The following is a 20,377-nucleotide window of genomic DNA, read 5'->3' on the forward strand; positions in this document are numbered from 1 at the left end:
CAATCATTCCCCTACAATAGTGACTTCTCCTGTAAGCTGGAAATATGTCAAAACCATAACTTTATCCAAATAGTTCTTTTGAATAAAAAAAGTAAATTCAGGCAGCATCACCTTAAAAATAAACCAAAGTTACTGCTGACTTCATAAGGCACTTGAGAATGGTCTTTTATTTACTAATATCAGAATAAAAACTGTATAAATTTTAAAATTCAATTGCATTTCTCCTATGTCGGGGCCTTACCCTTTAAAAGTGTATTTATGTCATATTAAAATAAAAAGACATACTAGTCCTTTGACTAAAATGATTTGCATGTGCTTTTATTGCTCAGCATATAAGAATTTATTTCTCTAAATTGCTTTCACAGTCACTCTGTCATCAGTGAACAAAAGAAAGAGACAGGAAAACTGAAGCACAATAACCTTACAAAATACAAATCAACCACTTCACTCAATTGGTTTAAGTCCATAAAGTATAATTTATACCAACTAATTATATAGGTTTTGTCATTTAAATGTTGAAGTAAATATAACCCATCCATCCTTTCTTGAAGCTTATTTTAAGAGTTGGAAACAAGCCATAACTGTCCTTGCAGCTAGCTCTGGTCTAATGCCTGATGCATTAAGGCCTAGCCCATTAGTTTCTAGGAAGGCTGTGCTGAACTGTCTTTTTACTTAACCAGCTATTGTGTACGTGAACAGCTGAGAGAGAAAGGCCATCATTTCCCTTCCGGACTAGGATGCATGCCTAGAGATGAACAGCTTTTATCCACTCTTCTCTGTTCAAAGGAATGTCGTGTTATTCTAAATTTTCATTTAATTGCTATGATACAAAAAGTACTTTCCCTTTCAGTCTTTGCCTTGTTTTTTCTAATTTTGGCAAGAATCAAACTTTGGTATGAAACTTTTATTTTAATATTTATGAAAAAAGTTCTATCTTTGATGATGAAACATGCAAAGTAATGCAGAAAGTCAGTGTGTTAATGAAGAGTCAGGAAAGACACATAAAACACTTTTGGAAATAAATTTCTAGTAATACAATCATTCAGATGCATTTTTCCTTCTAGTTATAAAGAAAATATCAGTTTTCTGAAGTGTCAGTTTTCTGAAATATGGGCCAATAGATACCTGCAGGTCAAACAATTCTGACAGAAATATATAATGTTTAGAGGTTTCCCTTTTGTTACACTCCTCATTACTGAGAGACATGCAAGGTGGGAGTTCCCCACTGAATACGTTCAAAAGCACAGGTTCTAAATAAAAAATTCCACATTCAGCAGGATAGTCAGTGGTTTTTCATCACTGGATGCTGATATCCCATCCGAACGTGCCTGTCTCCTTAAAGGACCCTCGATGAGATGAAGGTGTTCTGTGACATTTCTTTTGGAAAGCTTGTAATGTATTATTTAACAATGTAGCTTCTTCCAAGTATTAATAATATATGTTCTCCCATTTCTGCTGTGAAATCTTTTTTCTTTTTTTCAGTTTAACTGAGTTCAGAAAATAAATTTACACTTTATTCTCTGATAATTAATATATTCATATTTGATAAGGTAATCTATAGCATGGCATTTTTGGTATAAGCCCTTTGAAAAACTGTGGTCCTCATCATGTCATGCAGAAACATTTACCCTGCAGCAGCTAAAGTTAAAGGAAAACTTAAAATTAAGTAAAACTTAATGCAATATTTCTGTGTTCAGTGTAGAATAGCTGTGGAACTTTTCTATCCTGGAACCCTTCTTTATGGGGGACTCCTCATGAGAAGGTTAAATTAGTTGTGGAACAAACAGACAAAACAGTAACAAATCATTGGCATTAGCTGTTACATTCCCAAGAGCCTGAAGGATGAAATAAGTGAACTATTATGATATGTAATATTTTGCTTCAAACCAGTGTCACAAGAAGGCTTGGAGGTGCCCATATAACACTGATTCTTTTCCCCCAGAGATTTCCACGGAGTTCAGGGGAGCTAAGGACAGATATGACTGACATGCACAGAGTAAAACAGTAGAAGTAGGATTAATGGCCTCATGGAAACTATCCCATGCTGAAAAAAACCCCTTAAGACAGCTTTTCTAAATAAAGGTCATATTTTGCAATGCTTCCTGAGCTCTTTAAAGAGGTCAACATGCAGGTAAATATGTGGAGGTCAACATGCACAGATGGATTCAAAACAAATGAGAGGACACTGTTTGTTATGCTTTGTTGTGATTAATCTGGGCATCTCACTGACATCGGATGTTGTGGACTCTGAAATATTACAAGCTTTAAAGCAACAGGGCAACTTGCTGTAAGAGAAATCCGTTGAGGGTTATTAACTAGAAAGACACTATCTGGGTTAAAAACCATTAGAAACTGAGGAAATATTCTAGAGTATTTTTTGGCCTGTTCTTATATATACCCTCTAGATGTCAGTGTAAGAGACAGAAGGCAGGGCCTGATGGATCTTTGTCTTAACATGGTCATTCCTACATGCTCACAGAAATGCAATATATTTTCATACTGAGGAAAAGAAGAATGATTTTTATAAAGTGAAAACTGTAAAAGTTTCAGGTGTGGTTTAGTACTTAAGGAGCATTTACAGTAAATAAAGTGGGATTACAATTCATGTGCAATAAGAGATACAAAGTAAAAAGCTGCCACGATGTTACTGAAAATTCACAAGGATGTTCTAATACGAAATTGCCTTTAATAACAACTTTTAGCAGCTAATTGTTTTGGCATAGTTATCAAGGTTTATACTTGATTAGTTTCTGCAATTCAAAGGTACGGAATACAAAAAACTTCAGTAAATTTAAGGAGAGCAGTGACAATCCTGCTAAACATACACAGTCTATGAAACCCTCTAAATTAGCACACTTCTGAAAAGCCTCATTTAAACTATTTGATATGAAAGAGTTATAAATTCTCAATGGATGATCGCTATTTTGAGGCTGTAAGGTTTTTCAAGGATAGGTATCTTCTGGGCCCAGATGTATAAAAGAAAAATCTGTTCTTGATTATCATAACAACAACGCTTCACGTGAGCCAGTTTTGTCTTCGGTTATATCCTTTTGTCATTTGAAGGGGATCATCCAGTTTCCCTTGACAAAACAATATTTCCCAAATAATTTTTGAAGTGTAAAATGACATGAACTCTCAGGCTTATGCTGGTCCTGTAGACTGATGATATATTTCCTATTAAACATTCAAAACTCATACTTTTAAATTAAGCTTTACATTATTTAAAAAAAAAGATTAGTATATTCTAATTTTCTCCATCATGTACTACTCTTCTTCCTGGATCTCTATTCCTTATCTAAAGGATTTTTCACATTAATACTTTTAGTCAATCTTATTTGGAAATTAGTGCATTTGGAATACAACATACTCTTAGGAAATCTGGGTGGGTTGTCATTGACATCCGTGAGAGTAATGTTCACAGTGGTAGTGCCAGCTAGTCCTCCCAGCTGTCCTCCCATGTCCTTGGCTTGGATTAGAACTTGATACTGTTCTTTCACTTCTCTGTCCATATTTGGCAAAGCTGTTCTTATTACACCTATGAGAATAAGTGGGAAAGAGAAAGAACAAGTAAACAATGGGCTGTGATTGTCTACTATTATATTTTAATACTGGATCTCTTGGAAGAGGAATGGAACTCTTCCTAAAGGGTTGGCAAGAGGGGAGTTCACACAGAAACATGCAAATCACCCAGGCATTTCAGAAGTGTGCTCTTCAGCTATTCAACCATTCAAAACGACTGCTGTGTTTTCAAACAGGACATGAATAGCTAAAAGAGAACAGTGCATTTTCATTGGGGATGTGGACAGCATGAGCATAGGTTTGCCACATTGGGACTGAAGAACCATGCATTGTGCAGAGTAGGGCAACGTCAGAAGATGTGGCAATGCATTTCAGAGCCTGCATCTTCAGTTTTTCCAACCAATCACTTGCCATCACCATTAAGCTACTCTAGGCCAAGAGAATACTCCTTCTGTACAAAAGGAGGTCTTTATTATAAGACTCTCCTTTGCTTGAGAAAGTTTTCCTGGTACAGCAGATAGATGCAGTGAAAACTTTCAGAACTTCTTGTCTACATTTAACCTGTACCCAGGGCTAAACTATAACAGCTGCCCTATCACCCAAGAACCCCTCACCAGCCAGGGAGGGAAATCAGGGAAAAGGAGAGCAGACCTAGGGGTGGGAGTGAAACAAAGTTAATGAACCACCAATACCAGCAGAGACATACAGTTATACTCAGCCAAATGAATATCCAGTCATCACAACTGGAAGAAGACAGAGGAGCAGTAGGAATTCCAGCAGGAACCCCACAGGAGCTCTCCCTCCTCAGCCAACCTTCCCCCTTTACAATGATCATGACATTTTGGTATGGGCCACACCTGTAGCTAACTCCAGTAAGCTGCCCTGCCTCACTAGACCCTACCTAGCATGGCTGGCCTATGATTCTATCCCATACAAACCAGGACACTTCTTTAAAGCAATGTAATTAAAATACTATGGTAAGACATTACCCAAATGATTCTTAATCTTCAGTGATTTTGGATAGCTGACATCTAAATAGGTATGCCATAATCTCCTATCTGATATGTTAAAAATGTGTATGATAAAAGGAAGACTTGGAGAGATAGAAATACTACTGATTTTAGGATTAGCTGATAAGGTTGTAAAGAGTTTCGGGCAACCAAGCCTCTCTCTTAAAACCTAATGTATAGGAGGAAATGCATTTCTTTGTCAAAATTTCACAAGTGCATAATACATTGCAAAAAGCTATATATTTAGCAATAGTTTTCAAAAAATGCCTAGGTGCAGATTGGTGCAGGTAGCAGGCACAATTGAAAAATAAACCAATTGGAAGCATGTTCCTCCTCTAAGTTGTTATTGTCGCAGAAAATATAATTTTCTAGTATTAAACCTTTTGGGTTTAAAAGCAGCCTTTTTCACCTGGTGTTATAATGGGTTTGGAATAATAAGAAACAAAGTTTAAGGGTCATTCTTATCTTTGTAGCAACCAACTGCTGCTGTGTTAACAAGTAAGAACAGGTACCACTAGCTTATAGTACTTGTTCAGAGTCTAGAAATAACTTTGACCTAAATCTGCTATTTCTGGAACCTATTAATAATTCCCACTGAATTGAATTCCTTTCTCTCTAACACTGACAGTGATAATGACAACAGCAATAACAACCACTATGTTCTATCTCAGCATGGCATATACTATACTGCATAGATCTGGAATATGACTAGCAAATACTTAGGAACATTTAGACACTGCAACACTATCCTTTTGAGCTTTTGAAAACAACCAGTACTGGTCAATGTTTGATTTGTTCCAGGAAGAAATCTTGAACTGTAAAACTGAAAAAAAAAAATTGTTCGTATTCATGTGATGTTCATGAAAAAAAGAAGTATTTTTGTAAATAGGATGAATACCACCATGAGTGATGGCAGATGAAAAGCTGGACATGAGCCAGCAACACGCGCCTGAAAGCAAATCATACCCTGGGCTGCATCAAGAGGACTGTGGCCAGCCAGTCAATGGAGGTGATTCTGTCCCCTCTACTCCACCCTTGTGAGACCCCACCTGGAATACTGCATCCAGCTATGGAGTCCTCAACAAAGTAAAGACATTGAGCTGTTGGAGTGAGTCCAGAGGAGTGCTACCAAGATGGTTAGAGGGTTGGAACACCCTTCCCATGAGGACAGGCTAAGAGTTGGACTTGTTCATCCTGAAGAGAAGGCTCTGGGGGACCTCATAGAGGCCCTCCAGTACCCAAAGGGGGCCTACAAGAAGGCTGGGGAAGGACTTTTTAGAAGGGCTTGCAGTGATAGGATGAGGGGTAATTGTTGGAAACTGGGAGAGGGCAGGTTTAGACTAGATACAAGGAAGAAGTTCTTCACCCTGAGGGTGGTGAGACACTGGAACAGGTTTGCCCAGAGCAGTTGTGGCTGCCCCCCTCCCTGGCAGTGTTCAAGGCCAGGTTGGATGGAGCCTTGAGAAACCTGGTCTGGTGGGAGGTGTCCTTGCCATGGCAGAGGGGTTGGAACTAGATGATCTTTGAGGTCCCTTCCAACCCAAACCATTCTATGATTCTATGATTACTAGGTTTCCTATTCAATCTTTTAAAACGTATTTTTGCATTGTGGTGTGAAGACTATGTTCCACAATATTTTACAATAACCTTGGTATGTTCATTCTAAGGAGAAGAGCAATTAGAATTAAAGACTTCCCTTGTTATACTAGCAAAACAAAATAGCGATAAGCAGGAAGATATGAGCAGATAGTAAGTTGTGAGCAGGAGATTCAATTCATCTGATAGTTACGCCTGCTTTATGTAAAACTGAGTGGCTTTCCCGGTTAGAAATATTCCAGATGGTCTTCAGAAAATGAAGAATTTGCTGTTACTCTAGTAGTAAAGTTCCCAGTCACACATTGTTTATTCCTGTCTGGAAGTATAAGGAAATTCTATACATTTTTCAGAGAAAAACCTTTATGTCCAGCAAAAAAAAAAAAAAAAAATGAGAAAAATTTTCATGTCTAGCAGTTCATAGGCAATTTTCCCTTTTCTACTTGCTCTATTTCAAAAGCATAGAAGAAATCCTGAAAAATGCTATTTCTACCAAAATCATCAGTTCTTATGGACAGGACAAAGACGATTTAAGGTTATTTAACCAGCAACATAGAAAAATAAAATGGAGATTAAAATCCATGGAAAAGGACAGACTACAGATTTTTGTATTCTAGCTTCAGCTTCACACTGAACATCCAAATCTTAATGAAAGTCATATTATAATGTAAAGGGCTTATGTGCATGTATTGTTGTTCTGAGTGTTTTTTAAATCCTTCTAAAGATTTTTTACAATAAAGATTGTTCAGTTCCAGAAGTGAATAACTGATTTTTTTTTTCTTTGCAAATGTCATCAATATGAGATGTGCAGAAAAGTATGGTCACAATGAGGCTGCTGAAAACAGAAAATAGTATGTACAAGACCTGGGCCACAAGATACAGTCTTCAAAGTTAAAGCCATAATTCAATAGGAAATGATCCACTGGTGTGGAAGAGAAAATCCAGGTTTCATGAAAAACGTTCTGAATAAGTATTAACATCAATACTCCTGCTGACACCAGTTTGTATTTCAAGAATATAACTGAGGTCAGAATATGGACTAGAATACTGAGCTTAAGAAAAAATTGGTGACATCTAGCCATAAATAAGAATATTGACCTCAAACACCAGAAATTTGAGTGGAAAGAACTGCTCTATGTTAAAGAAAACTCACATTAAAGTCAGAAGAGCAATTTCATAGCATCAAAAAGTAGACCCCCTAGCATAATATCAAGGCCTATTGCCAGTTCAACAGCTGCTCTCCAGCAGGGACTGTAATGCCTTTAACGTTCTTGCAAGAGCAATAAAGGCTAACTCTCCCACTTTCACATGGTTTGCTTACCTTCAGCAAAGCACTGCAAAAAAATTAGGAGGTCAGTAAAGAAGAGGAGTCAAGGGGCAGCTGTGACATTCAGACTCATAAAGGTTAGAAACTCTTTGAGTGTACTAGATTCATATCAAAGTAAATGTTTATCACCTATCAGGAATAATTTGAGAAAGGACTATGTGTAAAGTCATGTGCATGCCAAAGACAATCCTTATTTCACATATAAAGTTATGGTCAGTGGTTTTGCCATTACTGTTCTGAGATGAGATCTTGAGGTAGTAATAGAAATTTGCACAAACATATCAGCTTTAATGTGGTAGAAGCTAAAAAGTAACAGAATGTTTTAATCTGTTTGGAAAGGAATAAAGAACAAAAATCTTAAGATTAAACCATTTCACTCATCCATATGAGCTGCCTTCTTGAATACTGTGTGCACTTTCTCATCCCAAGAAAGATAAGGATGAGTGCTATGGAATGTCTTCTGTTTAAAGAAGCCTTCAATCTAGAGAAAAGGCAACTGGGGGAGAATATAGGTCTATTAGGTCACAGGGAACTAATGAAAAGGAATTAGCTGTTCAATCTCTTCTGCAATGTAAGTGTGAGGTACAAAATAAAGTTGTAGCTTTTCAAAGCAGCAAGAGGAGCTGGTTTTTCACCCACCCTCCCCAAAAAAAAACTTTTAGTGGGGAATTTCTAGTCACCGGATGTGCTGTTACTGTGCTTCTGGACAAGTCAGCTGTACTGGGAAGTAGACAAGTTACAGAGGAGAAATCCTTTCAGAGTTTTAGTTACATGGACACTGCTAATCATCCAGGAACTTCATAAAAAGTTGTTCAAGAATAGAAAAAAAATCAGGGGATGCATAACTAAACATCTAATCCTTCACTAGATGTGAGCAGGCCATCACTTTTGGAAACATAATACAGGGCAGCATGGGCTGTTGGTCTGACCTAGTATGGACATTCTTAAGTTCTTTAAATAACTATGAGGGAATGTCTCTAAATTGTCACTAGAATGCAAGAGACAGCAAAAAAAAGCCAAGAACAGCAACTCAAAAAATGCTTATCCATCTGCCAGCAGTTCCAAGTTTGTCTGTCATTTTGTACCCAAATGGCTTTCTTTGACTTTCCTGTGAAAAACACTCAAGACAGGTATGTCAGTAAAACACTGCAGTGAAAGACTACTGTATCATTTACACAGTTGTACAATAAAGAACTGGAAATGCCAGAAGATCTGTAGTGTTGCCCAAGACTTTTGGATTTTAGAGCAAATCATTAAGCAGCATCCTGTGCACTATAATTCACAGTTTATTTCTACAGTCATTGTCAGACCCACAGGTAACTCCTATTGTGACCTTTCTTGTGCAAGACAGGTTACAGCATATTGTTGTTGTTCATAGAAGCATGAGTGATTTTTTCTGTTATAGGATTTAAGCAATGCTGGGCTTAGCTTTTTCATCAATCTTCCTTTACAGCTAGTAAGTGTATTTGTAATATAATATATAGTATATAGCTAGTAAGTGTAATTATAATATGTAATTACAGCTAGTGTCCATTCTTTTACCTCCAAGGTCCACCCAAGTAACTCACTAAAGGTATTAACAGACAGATGTAGAGTCACTGGGTTTGTATGATGTTCCAGGACTAGTAGGGTGCAGGCCATCACCTATGGTCCATTCACTACTGAGTAACAGATGACAGCATGATACAGCAATGCAAAGTGCCACAGGAAAAAAAAACACACCACCACCAACAAAAAAAAGAGTTCTTAAAGTACTAATGATTAATTTTTTTTCCTCAAGAAACTTGTACTAGAACTGCAGCTGTGGCTCCAGTAAAGTTTTTTCTTGCTATTGAATTTTACCTCATTCTTTACAAGAATGAAACAAAAAGTAAGTATAAAAGGTAAACATGTTTTTTTTTCCCCTCAGACACTTGAAGTCCCATTTCAGTTTGAAAAGTAAAATTGAAATATGATCTCCTACTAAATGGAGCATGTGACAAAGGAATGTGCCCATTGGAGATAGTCACTAACTGCCTTGTGAGGCTCTCAGCACCAAATTGTTGATTGATCAAGGATAAAGGCTCTTCAACACAATCTGACATTCAAGTACAGCTTCACTGGAAGAAGAAACTATTTGCTGAAAGGGGCATATGGACAAGTAGCCCTATAATACATTCAGGATAACACAATGCATGGCATTCACCATGTAGGTTATTGGCTCCTTAACTGAATGTCACATGTTAGGGCTGGGCCAGCCACTACCAAATAACAGATACTTTCTATTACTAAACATAGAAACAAGAAAGACATTTGGAAATACAGGATAAGCTGCCTAATTAACATGTCTACCAGCTTCTCAAATACTTTAGTCTCTTTAAGCATATTATCCTTTTTTACTGAAACATCCAGTAACCCCAGACAAACACACTATGCCGCAGGAAAAGCGAAGGGCAGGAGATGATTAGCTGTTCCACAGTTTCAAACTAGCTCTATATAGCAAAACAATCATTGGTAGAGAATTTCTGACTAAGTTCAGCAAGTAAAAAACGCTGCAAAAAAAAAAAAAAGTAGTCCTAATATACAAAACAATCATCTGGAAAAAAACCCCAAAAACAGAATACATGTAACAGATAAAGCTTTAGGTACAGAGAAATGGGAAAGCATAAAAAAATTAGTTGCTCAATGTATACGTATTTCAGATATTCCAGGACTGTTTGTAAAAGCATGTTTCTTCTGTTTTTTACAACAGATTGTAATTAATTCAAGAACTAATCAATACTCTAAATTGAATCATGTGCAAAGTTATTCTACTGGCTTTTGGCCACATCAGCCCAGTCTATACTTATTCATTGATACTGCCGACATGAATCAAAATCCAAAGTTTAAATCTTGCACTGTTGCTGATAAACTGTTTACCTGTCTTTGGATCAATGGAGAAATATGGTTGCCCCTGAAGAATGCTGTAAACCACTCTAGCACTGTTTCCATACGTTGGATCATCAGCATCCGTTGCCTTTACTTGAAGCACATATGCCCCTGCAAGGAAACAAAGGTAATCACATGTTCAGTATAGAGCAGTGTTCAGGGATATTTCAGACACAATAGTCCTCTTGCCAGTGAATTCTGTTGTAACTCTCGTTCCACTGGAAATCGGGCAAGAATAAAACAGTCAATTCTTCAGCTCTATGCTAGCAATCATCTAGTTAACAGCTGAGGCATAATGGGAAGGAAAGAGATAGCAGCACACTATCAGAAGATATTCATAAACAATTTATGACATATCCATTATTTACAAAACCTTTTTTACCCACACATAGGATGGCGACCTGGGGAAGTGCAATACTGGATTTTGAAAAAAGGAGAATACCCCACAATATGCACACGAAAACAGAAAACTCACTGAAAATGACACTAGTCTTGCCAAAACAGCTGGTCTATCCTACTGGTTGCTAAGCCATTTACCTGCATTTCCCCACTGCCCCATAATGAAAATAGTGTTCAAACTACAGTCTTCAGCAAAACAAATGGCAACATATTTAGATTTTTCTATTAGCTTTGAGGAATTAATAGTTTCCTCAAGATTTCCTGTGCAAATGAATGTTGGAATATACAATGTTGATTTGGAGTGAGCAAGGGTTAAAGCAACAATGTCTACATTTAGCCTGTACCTAGGGCTAAACTATAACAGTCATTATCACCCAAGAACTCCTCACCAGCCAGGGAAGGGAATCAGAAAAAGGAGAAGAGAGCAGAAAAAAAAAGGAGTGAGAGGGGAGGGCGAGGGGAGGAAGCGAGGGGGGGTGGGGAAGCAAGAGAGTCCCAGCAGAAACCCCTCAGGAGGTCCCCTCCCTCAGTAAACCTTCCCCCGTTATAATGCCCATGACATGATGGGATGGGCTACACCTGTAACTCACCAGGTCAGCTGCCCTGGCTGACTCCAAACTGCTAACGGCCTGTCTGGCATGGCTGGGCTGGGATTCTGTCCCAGCCAAACCAGGGCAAGAACCGACATGAGAAATTGCACAGAGAGGAGGGTTATCCCCACTGTTTTTGTTTTTAGAAATGTTCTGCATTTCAAAGTCATGTGACATTTTTTCAAGTATGAAACATTTGTCCCACAGAGCACTGGCTATCGCCTCAAGAGGGCGAATCACATACTTTACTACTGACTGTTCATGTTGACTAACTTTGGACAGCACATGTAGACAGTTAAAAGGCTCCTAAAGTCAGGCAGTGAGGAAAATGTCATGTTACCTAATCAATACTTCTGCAGTACTTTTGGACTTTAGGATATAACATCTTTATGAATTTTGCTTCACTGCATCTCACTTGCAAATTGAAAACAACATGTAAGTCTATATGCTAGGCCTTTTATAAAAGAAGAATTCTTAAACCTAATATTGTACTGATCTTGAGATTTGAGATCGATATGAACTGATATATTGAAGCTGCAATGACACACAATAAATCATGATGTGATTCAATTTTAAGGAAATTACTTAAGAAAGCATTGTGCCTCATAAGCGCTTAAGCTGTTAGTTAAATAGCAATGCTTATTTTCTATCCATTTCAGTTACAATTCTGCACCTGTATTTATCATTATCAAAGCTTTTATTTTAATCCTTAGAAGCTCACTTCAGGAAAAAAAAATTACAGTGTACTTTGAAAAGGACTGTAAGATGTGCTAGTTTCCTATGCTAGGTCACATAGAGAAGGCACATTTAGTTCTGGTAAAGTTTCTGCATAGATGCTGCAGATTTTTCCTCATGGAAAACTTACATATAGCTCAAGAACTTTTTACCTTTGTATGAACAGTGCGATTTAGTCATTTATTTGTAGAATTATAGATAAAATACCAACTCATTTATTTACTATTTTACTCTATCAAACCAATACCTAAAATAAATCTGGTTTTGACTCCTTACTGTTAAATGACATTTCATTATTTTTGTTATAAAAGACATCAAGAAGGAAAGATGATCTGCATTTAATAAATAAAAAATTATTTATATTTTATATCATTACGCTTATCTTTTTAAGCACAGGGTAGAGTATTTAAGTTCTATTCTGATCTGCAATAAAACATTACCCACAAGAAATAGTCATATGCAATGAATAAGACACATCAGCATGACGCTACCTGCTAGCATAAGTGAAATTCATAATGTATATTTCCTCCAGGGGAAATAAAATAGAAAAACCACACCAAATCCAACAATTGATTATGATACTGTCCCTCAAAACAACCTGATTTCTAAAATGCAGAGACATAGATCTGCTGAGTGGGCCACTCAGTGGATAAGGAATTGGCTGGATGGTTGCACTCAAAGAGTCACGGTTAACAGTTCAATGTCCAAGTGGAGACCAGTGATGAGTGGCGCTGCTCAAGGGTTGGTATTGGGACCAGTGGGGTTTAACAGCTTTGTCAGGGCCATGGACAGTGAGATTGAGTGCACCCTCAGCAAGTTTGTGGATGACACCAAGCTGAGTGGTGTGGTTCATATTCTAGAGGGAAGGGATGCCATCCAGAGGGACCTTGACAGGCTTGAAAGGTGGGCACATGCAAACCTCATGAAGCTCAACAAGGCCAAGTGCAACTTCCTGCACATGGGTCGGGGCAATCCCAAGCACAGATACAGGCTGGGTGATGAGTAGATCGAGAGCAGCTCTGAAGAGAAGGACTTGGGGTATCGGTGGTTGAAAACCTGAATGCGAGCCAGCAGCGTGAACTTGCATCCCAGAAACCAAATTACATCCTGGGCTGCATCAAGAGCAGCGTGGCCAGTAGGTCGAGGGAGGTGATTCTCCCCCTCAACTCCACTTTGGTAAGACACCACCTGCAGTGCTGCATCCAGCTCTGGGGCCCCCAGCACAAGAAAGACAGGGACCTGCTCGAGCTGGTCCAGAGGATGGCCACGAAGATGATCAGGGGGCTGGAGCACCTCCCCTGTGAGGACAGGCTGAGAGAATTTGGGTTATTCATCCTGGACAAGAGAAGGCTCCACGGAGACCTTACAGTAGCTTTCCAGTACTTAAAGGGGCCTGCAGGAAAGGTGGGGAGGGACTCTTTATCAGGGAGTGTTGCAATAGGATGAGGGGTAATGGTTTCAAACTGAATGAGGGGAGATTTAGATTAGCTATTAGGAAGAAATTCAGATTGCCCAGAGAAGCTGTGGCTGCCCCCTCCCTGGCAGTGTTCAAGGCCAGGCTGGATGGGGCTTTGAGCAACCTGGTCTGGTGGGAGGTGTCTCTGCCCATGGCAGGGGGGTTGAACTAGATGGTCTTTAAGGTACATTCCAACCCAAACCATTCTAAGATTCTGTGATTTACGAGTGAATGCATGGATTGGTAACACTTCAGAATAAGAGAAACTTTACAAAGCATATTAAATTAACACAAATCAAGAACTACTGACTCAGTATATTCATCAGCTTCTCTGATGCAGTTCAAACAGATCCAAGTAAGAAATGCTAAATTAAGATATTCAAGCAACTTTACTTTTTCTTGTTGCAATGTAAATATTCACATATATTTAAGACGTTGTCACGTGAAGTATTGAATGTGTTAGTGGGGGGGATTTTTAATTTAAAAAGTTGGTAATTTTTCATAAATGTAACCCATACAGTGTCTCAAGAGACTGAAACAAAAGATACAGCAGTAAATGCCGTTATCTGTTTTTGCATATTGAGAGCAAAGCTACTGTGGCTGGGAATGGATTTTGGAGCTCATCCGCTATTCCATCATTTGTTTCCTAACAACTAGCAACAGCAGCTTAAAACCAATCAATATCCTTTTTACAGAGCAGTGACCAGCTCACCTTCTTTACAGAACCACTATGACTAGGAAGTGGCTTCTGCTACATCATCAGCAGCAGCTTCCTCCAAACCAGAAATTATTTAGCAAAACAAAGGTTTGCTGACAGAGAGCCAGAGTGAGTGCTTTCATGGCGATAGTTACAGTGGAGTTCATGTCACCTATTACTAGCCTTCCACCATGTAGGCATCCACATTCATGGCAGGCACCTGCAGCTTGCTTTGCAGTCAGGGGCTGGGTGTAGGGAGCCTGGTAGCACTGGTCTGCATGTACTGGTGATGCACAGGTAGGCATGTGAAACACTACGGCTGAATCCATACCTATGTCTAAGATCTCACACAAAAACGTGACATTGCAGAGTGAAGGAAGCAGACAGCGACCATCAGCCTGCCTGAACATTCTGCTGCCGACCCTGGTGCCTGATGATCCCTGCACATACTGATTCTTAGTTGCCTAAAAATATTAGTTTACATATTCTTAGGTACATGCTCCAGGTAACTCAACCTTATTACACCAAAGAAGGAAGGAATGCTGAGCAGACATTCAAAATCATGTTTTAGCCTGATAAATAGCAGGCACTGAATATGAAAAATAATCCATATCACAGTGACAGCAGTTTCAACTGTATTAATTAATCTGCCAGATCTTTTACAACAAGCAGATAATACATAAAGCTTATATTTTTACGAGAGGTAGGCACATTTTTTTTAATGTGCCTCCAGTCATTTACTAACTTAAATACATACCTTATGTTCTAAATAGGTTTTCTGAAATTGGTTTCTAATCCTTTCAGTAATATCAAGCATTGCTCTTTGTATCTAACAAGCTTTTTATTTGATTGCAAGAGCATAGAACCAATATATTTTTAAAAGTACACTCTAAAATCTAATTATTTTTTCTAGGCAATAATACAGGGCACTACAGCTGTAAATCTTTAATCCACAAAGGTAGTGATAGAGGATCACATTTACTATCGCTCACGACATTTTAATTAAAATATGTACTTACATTACTACATGGAGTAATCAAATGAACAAAGAAAATAAAATAAGTTTTTTTTTTTTTTTTGGTTTGGAAATACCTTATATGATAGTCAGCATTTAAAAAGATACATTTTTAATTTTTGACGTGCAACCAACAAATATTTGATATAAAACATTACGAGATACAAGATATAAGACATAAATATTTGATATAAAGCAGAATAATTGAATGATGTGCTTAAGTAGTTATTTATGTTTTGAAAGAAAAGAAAAATAATGCTAAACCATTCACCAGCTCAGGAAAATGGTACAGAATTTTAATGAAGATTATGTTTTCTTTAAAATAATACAGCCAATATTGAGGACTAACATATTGTAAATAGTTATTTTAATCACAGCAAGCATACTGGCCTGAATTTTACTCTGGTTGAAGTCCAAAGGTAATCCAGCACTAACTGCAACTAGAAGGGGGCCCAAGATCTCTAACTTGTTGGTCACACTGACTAAAAAAATCACTAAAAAAGCCTCATCGTTCATATTAGAATGACTGGAGGGAACTACAGGAAGCCTGAGTTCATACCATAACATGAATGTTTATGAAATAAGGACTTGACTTCTAGAACTATTACCATCTTTTCTGACAATCTTGCATTAGTAAAAATGCTACTTTGCCAAAATCAAAAGAATCTCTGAAAGAAAAGCAGTATTGATTAAACCTCTTCCCATCCATAGAGTAGTAGAAAGAAATTTCAAAATTTTACACCCAGTTTGATGTTTTCAAATTGCCTATGAATGACCAGTCAAAATTGGTTAAAAAAAAAAAAAAATAACCCTCCAAAATTTAGACCTTCCCCAATTTCACATCAGAACATTTAATTTATTGATTCTTCTGTTACCTTTTTCTTATAAAAGACAAAAATATTGACCTTTTGTACTCTTTCAACCTGGAAATAAGTTTTGCCATCACCAAAATGTAGGTGGGGTATCTTGCTGGCTGTAGAGCAATTGTTAGCTTCCAGAAGAAAACAAGCAGAAAATCTTACTTTCTTATGTTTAGTTAGTTGATCTGAAGGGTGTGACTAAGAATTCACAAACCTCAACCGGAACTGGATAAATTGTTTTGGTTTTTCTTTCACTCTAAAGGAAAATGAGAGGATTCAAGGCTAAGAGAATAAGACAATAGACTTATTTAGTCATGATTCCTGAAAAATAATTATAGTCAATAGAATTGCAAAGATGAAGAAAAAAAGGAGATGGTGTTATGTCAAGACTCTTCTCATTAAGATCAGCTTTCACTAAGCCTGTAAATCCCATTGAGTTTGGTAATAAATCCCAAAATTCATTTAAGTAGTGGCAGTGCATTGTTTTCCATAGAAAATGAAGGGGACCTGCTTTGAGGCTTTGAAGAGGCAAGAGAGGGCTGGATGGGAGCAGTAAGGTTTGGGGGTAAATGAGAAGAGGATGAATACTGCGAGAGCTGGACTTCAGCATGTTATGAGTGTTCCATAGGCTCTGGCTGGAGCCTCTCTCCACTCCTCATAGGTCAGAAGTTCAGTCAGAGCAGGTTGCTCAGGCCCTTGTCCAGTCAAATTGTGAGTATCTCCAGTGACAGAGATCCCATACTCTCTTTGGATGTTCCTATGGGATGCTACCAAGCAGATTCCTGAACAAGCTCAAGTCTCCTCTTCTGAAGTCCAGGGCTGTGATTTTACCATTTATCTTGTTCACCTTTTTTTTCCTGTCTCTTGTTAGTAGGAAATAAGTATGAGACACTGTATGTGAATTTTCATAGAATTTACTTTCTGTAATGGACTTTCAAGGTAGTTGCGCTTACTCATGGTGAGTAAAGATCGAACAGCAGATGTTCTGCCATAAGCTTTCATTTTTGTTTGTATTTTGTTCCTCAACATGGCCATTAGGTAGAGTTAGAAGAGCTGTCATCATCTTACTGTACAACCTCTCCCTATGATTTTGTGGTTTTGTCACTCTGCTGGGAGTTATTGGTGCCTAGTACTTCTGAAAGAAAGCAGATGTTTCTGCAAACATTTTTTATACGGGCAGGAGGAAGGAGGGGCGTAGCTGCTGGCATAGAAACTCACTACTTTGCACAACATTCTTCCTAAACAATTCCAAGAATAGCACCTTGATAATCTGAACGACATCCATCCTCTTTTCAGAATTCAAGTAAAAACCTAATCAACATCTACCTTTCTTGTGTTTTCTTTTAGGGGAGGGGGGGGGGGAAAGACAAGAAAAGTGAATTTATGACTCACTGCAGCACTGCATTGCAATTCAGATCAGGAGATCCCCTGTCTCAATAAATATTCCCCTGACCTGGCACCAGCAGTTTTAGCAAAGCTCCAACACTGGGAGAACATGTGCATCTCAAAAGAGAGATGCTGACATTGCCCTTTTGAGACTTATCTTTTATAGAAGAAATTACCTATGTTTTGGAGATATACTCCTGAAGCTGACTCCCAGAAAAGTAATGCTAGGAAGGCATATTTTACTTGGAAAAGCCAGTTTCCAGTTTATGTATTCATGGCTGTGCAGCCCTGATAATAACACAAACTTGCCAGCTCCATCAGTATCTTGAATACTAGACACAATCAGGGAAGCATCCTTTTCTCCCATTTTGCATTCCAGCCATCACATTGAACATATATATACTTTTCCCTCAGCTGTCAGAAACAGCCATGTCCACAAAAGCAATACTGCCATTCCCTGTTGTAACTGATGAAGAATGGCAGCTTTTTGCTGATACTTCTTCTGTGCTGGTAGCTAAAAGCAGCTGTGGCAAGTCTCAGCATTTAGTGCACAATCAAACATATTTCTAGTATCTCTAGAATAACATTGGATTTACAGCGGCAACAATCCAGGGAGTATGGAAGCTGGCTTTGTTAAGCTGAACCACATACACACTCTGATTTCATCTGGAAAACAGTGCTTTAAGCATTGAGGGTTTTTTTCTGGCAAATTGGAAGACATGGCATCGTGAAGGAGAAAGATCTTTTTGTTTCTTGTTCCTTATGCTGTAAATGCTTTATAAAGTAGAACTAAGGTTTCAGAAAGAGTCAGCACATTTTATTGCCCACAACGGTTTTGTCTCTCAAAGTCTTTCTTGCAAATTAATTAAGAAGTCCCTTTCTCCTGGCCATCCCTGTCTCCCTCATGGATGATGAGGATAAACAGGGGAAACCTACAGCTGTGGGTTTTCTAGATAATTATTTAGCTTGGAAATCAGCAAAGCAATTATTTTCTTTTCCTTTTTTTTTTTTTTATCTTGCCCTCATCTGTCAGGGTTGGCCAGAGTTAAACCACTAAAGGGTATACAATCTGGCTAAGCTAATAATGACTCTGTTAGCACTGAATATTTATTTAATTTACTTCTTTTTATTAATTCAGGCTATTTATTTATTTATAAAGACATCCAGCTGCTTACACAGTCCCAAGGCTGTGATAATGTTTACAGAGGTTGAACTTCTGAAGAAAATGAGGAGCTTGAAATAACAGCTAATAGTCTATACCCAATACGCACATAAAGGAGTAGCCTGGTAAAGTAACTGCTGGAAATAATGCACAAGAGCAGCACAAAAACCAATTAGCAAATATTAAGCTTAACATCCATCTATTTGAGAAATACATCTCTTGAGAGTGATTTTTGCTTTTTTGTTTTCAAGTCTGTGGATCGTTTTCCTCTTACCAATATGACGGAAGTTCCTCTCACATATATGAAATTTAGCAAATAGAAAAACATATTTGGATTTTGCTTTTATCATCTTGACAACCTGATAACTTTTCAGGCCATGACAGGTATTTAATTTTGCCAGTATACCCATCATGTCAGGATGTGGGAGACACAAATAACAAGTACATCCTCTAATCATGATAGCTATGGTGGAAAAAAACCCTACTGTAAATGTCTCTATGCTGATAAAAGCATGTTTTTATTGGTTTAGCTTATGTTTTGCAGAGAGGTGGTAGAAGTTTTAATAGAAGAATGAACCATTCTGATATCAAATGCTATGTCTGGACTAGAGAACTTTGCCGCAAACAGTGTGAAATTACATGTGCCCTGGGAAGTAAATATTTTCTTCAATGTAATTGTGAAACAATAGATGTTAGCCGTACCTGATGCACTGAAATCTTAGGGGTTTGAGGAAAATAGTCAACACTAGAATAAGAGCACAAAGAGTTGCTATTCATTTATTAACCTGTGAAGTGGTTTCAGTGTGATCAACATATTTTTCAGCTGTAAATGTTCAAAGAAATGTCTAAGCATTAAGCTCAGTTTGAGTGAGGAAAGTGATATACTGGAACTGATTCCTAGCTTTTGAATGCTAATGCAACTTGATGGTTGTCATAATGTTTAGCTGTACAGCATTTGTTAATATCAGCTGTGTGCCTTTCAACAACATACCATCCTTCTAGTGCCAGATGAAAGAGTACCAGGAAAAAAAGCATTTTTAGGCAATCCAGGAAACGACATTCACTTTTCTTGTGGAAGAGCTCCTGAAGATTCTTGGGGTGTGGCAAAGGTCGTGAACTTGTGATGCTCCCCCCTCCACCAAAAAAGAAAAAAAAAGTACACCAAAAATGGTGGTCATCACACAAAGAATTCGGGAGAAAGCACGTCATAGTGTACTTCCATTATTTTACTCTCTTAAGTTTTAATGAGCTGGAGTTTCACACATAAATTCTTCCAATGTCAAATGATTTATTCAGAATGTATTAATATGAAAACTTGAGCTTTACACAGGACACAAGAAAAAAATAGTGTGAAATAAATGTCATTCATACTGAAAGTTAAAGAGACTTTGTTTTGAGTCTCAGTAGATGTTCGGATGGTATATGGAGGCTGGTTTATTTCATTTATTTTTACTTTTGTCCAGTTACATTTTAATAGAGTCATGCACTTAGGATTAAATTTTGATAATCAAATTTCATACTAATCTGGTGACGTTTCAAGGAAAAGAGATTTGGAGAGGTTGAAGACTGAGCAGTTTTAAAGTTTGTTTTACCTGCATCACATCTCTCCCTACCTTCTTAAACTGTTGTGGCTAAATCTCTCAAGAAGGATGCAGAGCAGTCTTCATGAACATTTTCTTCCTTCACGGTTTTTTTGTATTTACCTTTAGATCTTTTCTCCT

General features: G+C 37.8%; 1 protein-coding gene across 2 annotated transcripts in view; it reads right to left on the reverse strand.

Moving 5' to 3' along the window:
- The window catches only part of CDH12 (cadherin 12), a 144,781-nt gene that overhangs the window by 52,406 nt on the left and 71,998 nt on the right, over nt 1–20,377 (reverse strand). The window contains exons 3-4 of one of the 2 annotated variants that reach the window (XM_086469071.1): nt 10,348–10,467; nt 3,368–3,535 (exon numbers count right to left, since the gene is read on the reverse strand). In XM_086469071.1, the coding sequence (XP_086325197.1) occupies nt 3,368–3,535; nt 10,348–10,467 (288 nt within the window). The remainder of the gene's footprint in view (nt 1–3,367; nt 3,536–10,347; nt 10,468–20,377) is intronic. The other variant, XM_086469073.1, reaches the window with a different exon arrangement.

The sequence above is a fragment of the Leptosomus discolor genome, chromosome 8, assembly GCF_034619465.1.
Source record: "Leptosomus discolor isolate bLepDis1 chromosome 8, bLepDis1.hap2, whole genome shotgun sequence".
Taxonomy (NCBI): Eukaryota; Metazoa; Chordata; class Aves; order Leptosomiformes; family Leptosomidae; genus Leptosomus; species Leptosomus discolor.